Below are 14,602 nucleotides of genomic sequence, written 5' to 3'. Positions count from 1 at the left end.
TAATTGCTTTGAAAGCTAAGATTTTTATTCTGATATTGACCACATATTTATGCCCATTCAAGACAGTAATGTACTTTGAGTTTAAACTTAATGGCTCTCCATTCTTATCATAATGAGATCTATTCAGAAAAAAAACATAAGGGCAGGCTTTTCAAAAGAATGCTTATTAACTACCCTAGCGCATGGGGGAAATCAGTAACAAGAGCAAACACTTTAAATAATAGGCTATGTATGTAAACAATAGTAAAAGAGGTAGTAGTGAGCTGAAATTATTAATTTATTATCATCATGCAAAATACTAGTTTAAATGTAGAATAATTTCTGTAAATGGGTGTTTCTCCTCTCAGTTTTCAACCGTAGGATAGCTGGTCTGAAGGATCTCTTTACTTTTCCCTATCAGAAAGGACTTCCTTCAGAGTACATCAATTCTTCTAATCTGTGAGAACTGTTGTTGAGCCACACAAAGAAGTTCATCTTAACTTCCCACAGGGTTAAAGGAGTTACACTGGCAAGGATCAAGTTCCCAATGGTCAGGCGATAAAGAAACAAGGACTGGAATCAAACAAGTTGCTAATATGGCAGTGTCCTGCTCTACCATCAGGCAACCACCCCATAAGAAGGATGTTAAAGTTTTTCGTCTCTTCTCTCTCATCATTAATATTCTTCAGTGTAGCAGCTGTCCACAGTTTACAACTGGCTAAGAAATGACTTCCCCAAACAGCACCATGCTTCTGGTTCTCCACCTCATACGTTTACCATGCAGTCCCTTCTTTCTCAGACAGGCATTATGTTTCTCAGTGCAGCATATCATCACCGGCAGATAGTCAAGCTCCTGACAAGAACTTCTGAAATTAGTTCTGGTTCTACTTGTTTTCAAATTTATTAACCACATGAAAGGCCTCTAAAAATTCATTGAAGTCAATGCTGCCATCTTTGTTGAAGTCAATGCTGCGGGCTAGGTTGTCAATGGATTCATCATCTATGTCAATTTTGAGATGAGAATTGAAGAGTTTCCACGTCTGGCGAAATTCCTCAATGGAGATCAGACCTAAAGGAGACAGAAGGGAGAAGCAGTGCACTATTCAACTCACCTGTCTCCCCTCAAAAGGGCTATCTGCCACCTATCACCATTGGAATTTATTTGCTATGTAATGGCCACCTAAGACACACATCACTTACACACCATAACAACAAATATATGCTTCATAGACGTGTAGTAGTCAGCAGAAATTACCCTAATGTACCTGAATGATCTTTGTCAATGATGTTAAAGATTATCTCCAGATCAGTTCTGTATCTGTACAGGGTTTCCACCAAAGCTGGTTGAACCTAAAAAGATTTTGAAATTACAGACTGTGGGCAGATCGTACCTCAATCTGATTTAGACTAACAAACAGGACAGACATTGTACCAATCTAAAAAGGAAACAAATACACGAAGCGTACATTTTCAAATATTAAAAAGCCTCCTTTAGCACAGCTTCCAAGCAGGGATTTCTCCTTGGCCCTGAAAAAACAGCAATAGACAGTACCTGTCTGTCTTTCAATTGCCAGATACATTGCCACTAAATGGCTAAGAGAATTGTCGCTGGGATAAGGAGCCTTTCACATCTATAATCAGTGATTATTAATGAAAGCGCAGATAACCTGTTGGGGGTGCTGCATATTATGCACTCAAAGACACACAACTTAAAGGTGCATATGGAAAGTGACCCGGCTGTTCTTACTTTGAAAAAAATGGAAATTTCAACTACAGGCCAGACTTGCAAAAGGGCTCAGCACCCAAGTGCTCCTATTTAGGTCTCCATGCATCTGAAGAAGTGGGTTTTTACCCACCAAAGCTTATGCCCAAATAAATCTGTTAGTCTTTAAGGTGCCACCGGACTCCTCGTTGTTTTTGTTTAGGTAAATTCACACTGCAAGTGAAATCATGAATGAAGCACAGGTAGGCATACCCATAGCAGCTTTAATCTAGCTAGCACAGCTAACATTAGAAATGGAAGCACGGGCTTCAGCACAGCCTTGCAACCTGAGTATGTACCCAGGGTCCCCAGCAGACTTACACTCAGGTGGCTAGCCCAAGTACAAGCTCTTGCCACCATGTGTTCACTGCTATTGTTACTCATGCTAGCTAGATTAACGGTATGCCTATCCATACAACAATCACACCTTCACTTAACACTTAAGTCACTTTAATAAATGGAGAGATGTTAAAAGAGCTCACTTCCTATTTGGCACTTTTTGAAAATATGACCATTTTATTTAGCTTCCTGCATGGAAATTGAGCATTTTGAAAATCTGGCCTCAATTGTGAGTGCTGAACATTTTTGAAAATCTGGCCCTAAGCAGCCAGCCTCCAAGAAAATGTTCCTCTAAGATTTGGATATGACTTTTTTCCCCTCTTACCTCGTTTATGGCTGGCTCTATTTCCAAATCATTAAAACATGAAAGGTACTCGACACTTCCATCTGGAGCAAGCTGCACCAACCGAGAACGCAGAGTCCTCCATGGGAGATCCAGATGTAAAACAGATTCCACTGCTGAGGCCCATTCTGTGGCAGAAATTCTTCCTGTCAAAATGGATCATTTCATGGTTATAAATTATGCATGCCAAACAACACACTCTTACTAACTGCTAGCCATTTTTGTTGCTGTTTTTTTAACAAGTTGCAGAATAGTCTAATGCAGATATTCTTTGACACAGAAAAACTAGACAATATTTGAAGTGTTTCAGTACTTTTGAAATAACTGTATACTGAACAATTACTTTATTCAAAAGGAATGTTACAGATTTGAGGTCCTGCAAACATGTACTGTAGCTATATTACCATGCACAGCTGACAGGGCAACATAAGACCTAGAAAATGTGACTTGACTGTTTAGCTTTGAAATGGTGTTTACGACCTTAACATTTGGGTTATCATTTTAAAGGACATTGGATGAGGTACTGTCATGAGGAAAAGATTTTTGGTGCCCCAAGGTTTCAATCCCTATTCCTATACAAATAGTCCATCCAATGTCAAACAACCACAGATTTACCTTCACTTGATACCTTATGTTCTCTAGTGGCATTGCCCGACAGCTTCACCCATTCTAGGGACTTGTGAGACTATATAGCGGAGGTGCTCACTCTCTGACTTTTTACCCTGGACCTCAGTTCCACACCAACATAGCTTTCTGAAGATGTCTAGCAACGGAGGAGTTTGGAAACGCTCCCGAGGCAAAGACTGCCTTAGCACTGCTGGACTTGTGCCCGCCCAAACCCTCACTCTCATAGTTGGGGCATTTTCTATCTGTGAATTTCTTCAGCTGCCCACTTCTTTCTTAGTTCGATTCCTCTTCCAGTGTGATGCTTAAGGCCCTGAGGCCTGCACTTCAATACCAACCCCTTCACCCATTTCACCTGGAAAGAAGCATGCACCATTGACTAACTGTCACACCTAAACCCCACCTCCCAGGAAACATGAGATGGTTTCCCACACAAAGAGTAATTGGAGGCTCCCCAGCCACTGAGGCAGCAAATCAGGCTGGATAATCAAACAATTCCATACTTCAAAGCTCTACTATAACAGAGCTACACAGGATCCAACAGACTCCATCAGGCTCCTATATGAATAAGTGAACCGGTCAGGTTTCTGTCCCTCCCTCCACCGTTTTCAGAAACCTTGTGCTGAAATACAGTGAGAGGCAGCTCTGGACACTCCTGACTTGGAAGAAGCTTTTGTGCAGTTCCTAATTCCCAGGAACAAGAAACCGGCTGGGCCTAAGTGGGGTAGTACAAAGTGCTATGTGTTATTCAGTGGAGGATGGTAGATTGACACTCAAAGGTATGGAATCTAACTGCGCAGCATATTCTTTGGACAGAAAATGGAGTGGCTGATGTCTTGTCCAGGGTGAAAGGCCTCCCTGAGCCAGGGACATTCTTCAGACTGTCACCTCACTTATGGGGAACTCTGGGAGCTCGTGAAACCCAGACCCACCCGGCATGGCTTGGGTCCGTTCGCCAAGCCTCACAAATGCAAAACCCTGAAATTCTTCAGAAGATCTCCATCCAGCAGTGCACTATGATGCGTCCTTGATTCCCTGGCATATTCTTCTGTTCTGCCTTGTACTTATATAAGCATTGGCAAAGATCCAGTGATGAAGGACAAAACAGGAGACCGCTTTCTAGACCTACTCCAGTGGCATCCAACAGCAGCCTTTTCACAGGCATATTTAAGGCCTGATCCCTTTGAAGTGTTGAGCACCTCCTGTAAGGTGCTGAGGGCTCTTAGCTCCTACTGACTTCATTGGGAATTGGGGACACTCAGTCTCTCACAGAATTAGGCTCTTCCTTTGTTTAATCATGTATTTTACAGATTACAGTCGCCTCAGTGGATGTCATTCATGTGAAAAATATGTTGTGCTCCTGATATGTATCAAGTATTAAGACAAACGGTACTCTTGATACACTCCAGTTTGGGGGAAGTTTGTTCTATGCAGTGTTTGTATGCCTTTACATAGGAAACTATCCTAATACACAGAAGAAATAATGTTATATTAATAATATAATAAAATAATAACACAAATCCAGATATTTAATAGCTGTTAACTACATTTTAGAGAGCGTGGATTTTTAGTTCTATTCGATGACAATGCTGGCAACTTAATTTTAAGAGCTAATTACTTTCATTTGCAAATGAAAGGAGACGCGTGGTTGGTTTCATTACCTGTGTAATTTGGGTCGTACTGTCTGAAAGCTGCAATGAGTTCTGATCTCCGGGAGTAAAGTTTCTCTCGTAATGACTTTAATGCAGACCATTCAACTACACTCACCCTATGAAGAAAATAATCCGAGTGGACAATTAAAGGGTTGAAGTTCTCTAGCTCTTCAAATTTTTCCATATGCAGTATTTATTGCAAACCAATCCTCTGTAACAAACAATCTCAGTTTAGGAGCCCTGCAACAAGCCCTTCTAAAACAGTGACGTTAAAAAACCAAAAAGAATTGTCTGAGCTTATCTGGTGGCTCAGTTATTTATGGCAGACATTACACAGTCAAGTTATAAGTCCTTTCCATTAGCAAAGCTGACTCTAGTGCCAGGCATGGCAGAATTGTGCTGACAAAATTCTTGGGCCTGATTCACACTAGTATTACTCCAGTTTTATGCTATGGCATTACACCGGTGTGAAAATGGTGTCATACAATGGCGAATCAGGCCCGACATATATCCTATACATTTGCTGTCTTATACAATTCAAATCCTTGATTCTTTTTATAGCACTGCAAATAACTCAGAACAATCAAATTAGAGCTGTTGGAACCCCTTTTATCTGTTATCACATTTGTTTTAAATCCGTTAAAAAAAAAAGAAAACCAAGTAACAAAGAGCTGTGCAAATACAATTAAACCTCTCATGTAACTTCTACCGTGAACAATTCATACATTCTGGGTTCGTATTGATACACTGTACATGTATCCACAGGCGCTGGCTTCTAATTTTCCCTGGGGGTGCTCAACCCCCACTTAGCCCCAGGCCCCACCCCCACTCCACCCCTTCCCCCAAGGCCCCATCACCACCCCACCTCTTCCCATCCCTGCTCCACCCCCGCCTCCTTTCACCCCCTCCCCCGAGCACCCTCATCCCTGCTCTTCGCCGCTCCATCCCAGTGCCTCCTGCACGCTGCAGAACAGCTGTTCAGGAGGCGCTGGGAGGGAACGGGAGGAGTCGATTGGCAGGGGCCACTGGCGGGCGGGAGTGGGGGGGGAGGGGTGAGCTTGGCTGGAGCACCCACGGAGTTGGCGCCTATGCATGTATCCATTAGATGTGTTGTCCTTACTGTACCTCTGGTGAAGAGTCTGTTTGCGTGTGCATTTACTGACTTGATACTGCACAAAGCGAGGTATCAAATCAGGATTCAGTTTGAGATAAGCACCACGATTGCTGCCATCTTCATAGTAGTTAGAGGCAGAAAAAATAGTGATCACCTGATAATAAAAGAAAATAGAAATCAGTGGGATTGATTAAAGCTGCCCCCTTTTTGGACTTTAGAAAACTGAGACAGGTTACAAAATGAATTAAATCAAGTGTAAAACCCTAATAAATCTATAAGTTTGCCAATGGCTGCTCAGCTAAACAAAATGTCAACTCTAGTCCTGCTTCAGGACTCCAGTTTTTATTTGTTCCATGAGGACTTCACTTTATAAGACAGACAACATATAACTACACTTGCCACAAAGGCAACAGTTCCCTGGGGTCTAAATGGTTTTGAATTTCCTTCCCTTCCTTCTAGCCATGCATGTCAGAGAGAGAGAGAGAGAGAGAGAGAGAGAGAGGCCAAAAAGATGAAGGAAATTACTTGGAGGAATTAAAGTAACATGTATATTGATATACATATAATACAGTGGGCCTTGACCGTTCCCACACTGGAACTCACCTCCCATGTAGCAACACGAGAAGGACAGGGTGGTCATGACCTAAGCTGCACGGCCGCGCACCATGCTATCAAGGGTCACGCAGATGGGGAGAGGTGCCCCGCCCCTCCCCCAGCCCGGGAGCAGCTGCTGCAAGGCGCCCCTCCCCTGGCCCCAGCCTCAGAGCTTCTGCAGCCAGGAAGAGGCGCCCCGACCCTGGCCCCAGCCTCGGAGCTGCCCCGGCCGAGAAGAGGCGCCCCAACCCTGGTCCTGGCCTCAGAGCTGCCACGGCTGTGAAGAGGCATCCTGGCCCCGGCCCTGGAGCTGCAGCAGCTGGGGAGAGGTGTCTCTCCCATGGCTCCAGGCTGCTGCGGTGAGAGAGGGCTGGAGGGAGTCCTTTTTCCCTGCCGCAGCCCCCCAAACTCCTCATCCCTGGCCCCACCCCAGAGCCCACACCCCCAGCCAGAGCCCTCATCCCTCTGCACCCTAATCCTCTGCCCCAGCCCTGAGCCTGCTGCCACACCCTGAACCCCTCATCCCTGGCCCCACTCCAGAGCCCGCACCCGCAGCTAGAGCCCACAGCCCCCTGCACTCCAACCCTCTGGCCCTGAGCCTCCTCCCGTACCCCAAACCCCTCATCCATGGCCCCACCCCAGAGCCTGCAACCCCAGGCAGAGACCTCACGCCCCTGCACTCCAACCCTGTGCCTCAGCCCTGAGCCCCCGCCCACACTCCAAACCCCTCGGCCCCACCCCCACCACACATCACCTCCATATTGGTGCATATAACAAAATTCATTCCGCACATGGCTGTAAAATATTAGAGGGAATGTTGATCATGACCCTCAGTTCGTAAACCCATGTAATAATGAATGTAATTCATAATAATGGACTAGCATAGATACAAAAAGATTATTGGAATTTTAGGCTTAAGCAACAGGAAATGACCAAGAAACATCTTCCCTATCAATTTCCCAGTCCTAGAATTTACCCAGGGTAAGATTTCAGGCATAAAAATGTAGCTCAGATTCTTTCCCTGCCTTCAGTGGTGCAGCTCTAACTAGCTTTTGTGCTGACAAATTTCCAGTGTGCAAAAAAAGAGTTGCAGAAGCACTTGCAGTAAGCTCTATAATGTTTCTATTACAAAGTGCCGGTCCTCACATTCAGTGGGCCTTTAAGTGAGCCTTTTGCAGAGACACAAAGACACGCTTTTTTTTAAAAATGCACTTTCCTAAGGAGGAGATGGTGTGACTTGAGCGGAGGTTTTTAGCAACTTCAAAGCACAGATGGCTACGGTGCCATCTTGCAGTCAGTAACAAATCTCCCCTTAAAGGTGAGGGGAGTTTTAACTAAGAAAGAACTTCATGATTCAACCTCACATGAGTACTGTGAATATTCCCAATACCTATTTTATAGAACTCACTCTTTTTTGCCAATCATCTTAGCTGATAAGTTTGAAGTTACTCCTACAGGGTTTTCTGGGAAGTTCACAGCAGAATTTTATTTTATAAGTGACGATCTTACCTGCCCATCATGACTGATCTCATAACCTTCTTGTTTACATTCATGAGACCTGATCAGCATCTTCAGATTATACCGTTTAAGCAGCCTGGCAGTAACATCAGGCCCAAAGTAGCAACCACCTCCTCGAACTTTGTTTGGTGTGCAGCCATTTTGGTTTTTTGGATCACTCCAAAGAATATCAACCACCTTTGAATAGCAAACCAACGCACATGATTACTGACAATTAGTACAACATCGGCAACAACCTGGGACATTATTTAGAAATGGCGGCCATTACAGGGTCCCCAAGCACAATAAGATACAGCTAAGTGCCAGTATGGTCTTCTCAGGTTTTCTTTATTTCCTTAAACTAGTACATTCCTTTTGCTTGGAAAACCTTTATTTTTATTTGCCTTTATTAAAAAAAGCCATCTGAGTTGAGCTTTTAAATGTAAATCACTGGGTAGATTTTATACTGTATTTCCAAACAATTTCAGAAACTAATACTCTCAAGAGAGAACAAAACACTTGCTTTTTGTTTTCTGTTGCCTTTGGAAGCCTCACATTTCAAACGAATGGGCTAATTTCTACACTAGAGTTTTATCAGTCTCCATTGTATTGGTTTAAGGACCTGCCTTCCTAAGTCACATGGGTCAGTGGCAGGAGACAGGTTTCTTATTTTAGAAGAGAGTTGCTTGCAGAGAAGCCAGTATAACCATCCACTTCTGCTTAAAGGAGCTGACCAAAGAGAAATTTAGAAAATATGCCCCTGCCTAACAATTATATTTTCAGATTCTAAGCAGCTCTGTGAATTAAAATCACAGAGTTGTCACAATTTATTAAATTACTATACACTGGGGGCTTAATCTTGTTCTTTGGTAAACAAGGCAAACGTGGAGGGAAGATGACAAAGGTAAATCCCTTTTCCCTGAACAAACAGCAGGCCCTGCATACCAGAAATCCGAAGAGTTGGGATTTGTTGGGTAGGTCAGTGTCCAGCTCCCCAAGCCTGCTTGTGTGTGCATTGCAACCACAAAATAGATGCAGTTTTTGACTGATGACTGGGAAATTATAGCCCATTTAAACTAAAAGTAACTTTTGTACTATCAGACCTTACCACACAAGGACACTCAACTGCATCAGATACTACTCAAATGGATTGAAATGTTTGCTATTGAGACATTTTGAACACTGAAGAAATATAATACATAAAACATATTTATTTGTAGAATAGAGTGTTGTGTCTTTAAACGCATCTGAATGACCAGAGGCAGAAGGTAGATTCAGCCATAACGAAATCACCTTGACTGCCCAGAATGATGTCTGAAGTTAAAAGTTTTCTCTATTCATCTCAGAATCAAAACATCCTGTTTACACAAAGTAAATTCCATTTGTCTATACAGATAGGGTTTTTTTAAGAAGTCTGTATTTGGTTTCACATACTTGTTTCCATTCCTTTGCTGTTAATTCTGAAGGCACGCTTGGCATACGAACATTGGACTCTAGATACTGTGCCTCTAGGAGCGGGCCAGAGTTGACACCATCATGAAGCAGACACATGTGCTCCCCAACATCCAACAGATCACTGGTGTATCGTCTTCTATGGCTAGATGATGATGAAGGCCTGGTCATTCGTTTGACAGCAATATCCTGCCCAGGAAGGCATCTCTTGACTCTTCTTATAGGAGAGTACTCTACAAAGTCAGTTCTTTCTGGATCATGGGTTCTCTCTGTGCTTGATTTTGGTGGTCTCAGCACAGACTTCATCTAAAAGACAGACTCATTAGTGCATATTTACTGAAGCTTGTATAAATCAAAAAAGTCAAAGATGCACCATATTTCATCATATGCTCCATAGCTCAACAACAACCGCTTTAAGGAAATATTAACTCATCACAACTCTGGATTCAAACTCTGGGTTTTAACTTTTCACCAAATACAGTTCTTGAACTCAGGGTAGAAACTTTGGTACCTAATTCCATTGGAAGTTAGATACCTATGTTGAAAATCTGCCCCTTTATCAATAATATTGGGGATGAAATGGTATTCACTGAGAAACATGGACCTGATTCCCCACTCTTTACTCTAGCATTACTCTGGTTTAACTCAGTTGAAATCAATGGAATAACATCAGGATAAAACTGGAGTAACCCAGTAGTGAATCAGAAACTATATCCTTAAATAAACCTAAGCTCCTTGATGGTTCACCAGGGCTAGTGCTCCTCTGGAGCTGCATAGGTTGGCTACGGCAAATTTATTTTAAAACAAATCTTTTCTTGAAAGAGTTGGGCTGCTTCTTGCCTTCTCTTTGGAGATTCACTTGCACTAGCTCATTTTTTTTAGCCAAAAAAGTGTGTGTATTAAACAATTTATTAAAGAAAAAGAAAATTGATTCTACTACTACTATAATTTTCTTCCACAGAGTCCTAAATATCGGAGCAGAAGCTGTCTGACCAACACCCAAACAGTTGTTATCTACCTAAGGCACTGACTCAAAAATATGAGCTGGCCCCAGTGGGGATTGTGTAGTGTGCAAAAAAATAATAGCTAGATATCAGAAACTGCTTCTGGCAGCAAATTGTGCCAGGGATCAGTTTGGAATAGCACAAATGCCAGCGCATAGCCTGGAATCTGGCCCTCAAATGTCTGACTCTTACTGAAGTATTTCAATACTCTCCTGCGGAGGTGATTTCACATGTTAATTATGAGTTGCATAGAAGCAGCATTAATATCCGCAAATAACAGACCAAGCATAGACTTGATGTTAGTAACTTCCACTGTTTTCAGCAGGAGTTGCACCTGCTTAATCTCAGGGCTGAATTTGACCTCTTGTCTTCTGAGTTTGTTTCAATTATGAAAAGTGGAATTTTGGCTGCCTCTGGGCCTGATCCTGAAACAGGATCCAAATAGGCAGAGACCCTTGACTTCTGTGGGATTTCACCCAGGTGTAAAGTAGCTCCACGCAGGCTGAGGGGTTCTGCTTGCACAGATCAGATTGTAGGGCTGGGGCCCCAGTGCACAACTGTCACTAAAGGAAAGTTGAACTGGATTGAAAGGGAAGAAATTCACACACTGATGGATTTCCTAGTTCTCCTGAAACTTCCGTGAGTTGTTAAAATAAGGTAATTTTCATATTTTCTAGGCAAACATATGGTCTTACTATATAGTGGATCAGATGCTCAGGTGGTGTAAATTGGTGTAGCTCCACTGATCTCAATGGACCTACACTCATTTACACCAGCTCAAAATGTCCATTGGCACCATTCACCACCAATGTTTCCTTCTGAAGAAGTCATTGTCTCTATTTTGCTGTATTTTCTTTAGGTTATATCTACTGTCTTCTCTAAATCTATAAAATGCTTAGATAACTTTATCTTAATATTTTTACTAGTAAACACTTTCAGAGATCACCAACAGAATAAAGGTAACAGTATAGAAGCATGGTCTCTTACCTTATTTCTCTTAAATAAATTCAGGAAATCCAAATCAGTGGTGTCTGATATTCCTCCATGTACGATTAGTACTTTGCTGTCAATTACAGTGGCAAGGGGAAGCCAGCTATAAACATCTTGCAGAAGATTTAAAATTTTTTTGCTATGGGACTGTAAAATGTATTATTTTATTAGATATCATTCTTGAAAGCCTTTGGTGCTAATCACAACAAGTAACTACTGTAGAAGTTTCTTTTGACCTCATTGTTTTGCTCGGACTTCAATAATCTGTATGAACAATTCTGCCCATTGTTTTAACCCAGAAATATAGTATGAATATATACATTCCAAAATTTACCTTCTGCCTTGATTCTGCCTTGATCATTTCGTTGCTCTTTTAGCTTCATTTTTTTCTGATGTTTATTGTTTGACTTCATAAACTTTTCCTATTTCACCTCATACATCTCTGGACATAAATAAAACTAACAGTTCAAATTCTAATCTCACGGTTACACTTGTGTAAATGCAAAATAATTCCACTGATCTTGATGGAATTATTCTGTATTTACACTACATTCCTGAGAGCAAATCTTCTTGTTGACACACACTTCAGTTTGCACATGTTGGAAGCAAATAAGGGGGGAGAGAGGATATCTTACCCGGTACTTCTTCATAACTTCTTTTGTGAAACCATATCTGAAAAACAGAGGCAGCATCACGAACTGGCTTTCTGCATGATCACTTTTTACTATAACCCTGCAATAGTTTCTATGATTCAACACATAGTGCACAAACTGTAAATCTTTAACAATAATAATTACAAAAAATGAGGACTACAGTAATTTCTAGGAATTCTCCATTCCCTCTTTTCCTCTTCCATCCCCCATAACTTTTCCAGACATTTTCCTGATTTAACCGTATACACAAATGGCTTTCCTCTACTCTCTGATTCATTTAGTTGAGGATGAGTTTTGACCATTATACAATGTTAATGGAGCCAGAACTTTCTGGGCAGAAACAGAACCCAGAGCAAAAGGAATTGGTGGTCTCTTGCCCATTAGCAAAAGAGAAACTTCATGCAATTCAAAGGCACCTAAGTGACTTCAGAGCACAAGTCCCAGTGAAAGTCAATGGGAACTGTCCTCTTAAGTCATTTACGTTCTTTCCAAAAGCTTGCCCACCATGTCTGTGCTTCACAAAGGGTAGGATTCTGATCTTCCACTGGTTTTATATGATTGTAACTCCACTGATTTCAGTGGAATGAAGTCCCCACACCTCTCATCCTTCAAATTAGCCAATGTGATACAACTACTCAAAATATGTGACAAATGACCTTAATGTGGAACACCTTAGCTTTCTTGCACATCACACCATAATTGACAGATTTGTTTTTTCACTATAAACCCCATTTTTAAGGATATTGTCTCACTGTGTGAATTAAACAAACCAGTTTTTTAAAAAACAACACTGGAAAAATAAATGTCACTATTTGCAACCATAAGGATCTTCTCCTATGGAACATCAACAAGGTTTGAATTCTGAACCTGAACTCCCCTGCATAGCTCTCTAGCACTTGAGCTAATAGAGTAATTTATCCTCTGTGTAATGATCACAAGATGGGGGGGCACAACTATTTGGTCAGGCAACTATTTGCTAGACAGCAGTAGAATGTTGGGGAATCAGGATTTCTGGATTCTCTTCCTGTGCCTGGGAGAAGTGTTGTCCAGTGGTGAGACCCCTGGGAACAATCAGGATAGCTAATAATGTTGCTTTGGCACATCTTTTTCTGAGCTGCAGCATGGCTGAATGGATGAGATGTGGGACTGCCCACATCCTTAGCTTTTCCCGAGATCACTTTGTGCAGCCTTTCAATTCTCTTATTTGTACAATGAAGGAGGTCTGACGCTAACCTGTCTCCTAAGGCTGGGGTACGACTCCTTGGTCAATAATAAATGCTGAGAAACAGCCGTCAGTAGAGGTGGGATTTTAGCTCATGGTCTCCTGGCTCCTATCTTAGTGCATTTCTCCTGGTGTTATGACGTATTTGGACAGGGAGCGTCGCTTGTTTGTTGATGGAACACCACCTGCCTTATCAGTGCTGTGGAACAGGCAACCCGATTCAAACAAAATATGGATTGTGCCTCAAAATCTCGTACACTTGAACGCTCTGCAAAGTCGATTGACTTCAGTGGGCTTTGAATTGGGCCCTGAGTGAGAAATGAATCAGATCCATGTTTAAGGTGGTTAGTAGAAATATCCCTTCCCCCTGCTAGATTAAGATGCACCATTAACATCTGAGTGCCCATTAAAACACTGGTTTCTGTATGAGACAAGCCTGTGGAAACTAGATTCATCATAACCTTCGCAAAAGGATCAAAAAGGCGTTCATCTCTGTGACATTTGCATGGAAAAAGAACAGAAGAAAATGTTACCTCAGATTCATGATATGGTCTTCATGGTTCCCTCTGTTCAAGTGTAAATGGTTGGGGTAGACAAGAAGAAAGGCAAACAGGATAATAAGTATTTCTATGGAATTTTCCCCCCTATCCACAAAATCTCCATTAAAAAGGTAAGGGTTTTCTTCTGAAGGCAGGCCGTTCTGCAGGAGGAAACAAAACAAAGTTGGTGAGCCAATGTACTTAATAGGTATAGCTTGAAATTAATTTCCAAAAACAAAGGCTAGAGGTTTTCAGATTGTATGTCATGTTATGGTTGTTTTTATAACATGATAAAGTGGAGCTGCAAGCAACACAGGTTATATTGCTAGATCATCTACATAATACATGGATTTAGAGAGACAGTACTGTCACATTGTTCTCTCCTTTTTAAGACAGAGGTGCCCACACTGTGATCTTTGGACTACTAGAGGTTTGCAAAGTATTTGCTGGTGATGACTCATGGAAATCTGACTCCTTATGTGGTGCTAACTCTAAGCCTTGCTTCCACCTTCTAAATTATATTAAAAAGGAGCAATCAAATCATTACTCTCCTAATGTAATATTATTTTCCCATAAATGCCATTGCTGCAAGGAAGTGGTACAATTGCAAATGGCAGGGAGGAGGTCTGTTCATCATGAATGGGAGGCGAGGTACCCATGAGACACTCTACAGTTAAGAGTGAAAAAGTCTGAGAAGCCCGGAGTTAGCATACTCAAGAAGAAAGCTATGATCTAAAAAGTTCTCAGACTCAGGGGACAAGGGATCTGGGATTTGTAGGTATAGTAATAATCCACACTTTGTAGTTCAGAAAATATAAGGTAATTCATTTTTATTCAT

General features: G+C 41.8%; 1 protein-coding gene across 2 annotated transcripts in view; it reads right to left on the bottom strand.

The window, feature by feature from the left end:
• Positions 1-537: 537 nt before the first annotated feature.
• The window catches only part of LOC112108238 (serine/threonine-protein phosphatase with EF-hands 1), a 41,547-nt gene continuing 27,482 nt past the window's right edge, over positions 538-14,602 (bottom strand). For both annotated transcript variants that reach the window (XM_026649787.1, XM_026649781.1), the window contains 10 exons: positions 13,759-13,925; positions 11,986-12,022; positions 11,348-11,497; positions 9,339-9,662; positions 7,917-8,102; positions 5,825-5,967; positions 4,709-4,815; positions 2,406-2,569; positions 1,245-1,329; positions 538-1,048 (listed from right to left, as the gene is read on the bottom strand). In XM_026649787.1, coding sequence (XP_026505572.1) covers positions 864-1,048; positions 1,245-1,329; positions 2,406-2,569; positions 4,709-4,815; positions 5,825-5,967; positions 7,917-8,102; positions 9,339-9,662; positions 11,348-11,497; positions 11,986-12,022; positions 13,759-13,925 — 1,548 coding nt within the window. In that variant the 3' untranslated portion in view covers positions 538-863. The remainder of the gene's footprint in view (positions 1,049-1,244; positions 1,330-2,405; positions 2,570-4,708; positions 4,816-5,824; positions 5,968-7,916; positions 8,103-9,338; positions 9,663-11,347; positions 11,498-11,985; positions 12,023-13,758; positions 13,926-14,602) is intronic.

This window comes from Terrapene carolina, unplaced genomic scaffold (assembly GCF_002925995.2).
Source record: "Terrapene carolina triunguis isolate 2854851 unplaced genomic scaffold, T_m_triunguis-2.0 Scaffold23, whole genome shotgun sequence".
Lineage (NCBI taxonomy): Eukaryota > Metazoa > Chordata > Testudines > Emydidae > Terrapene > Terrapene triunguis.
The sequence above is the reverse complement of the archived record's forward strand: the minus strand, read 5'-3'. Positions and strand labels throughout refer to the sequence as shown.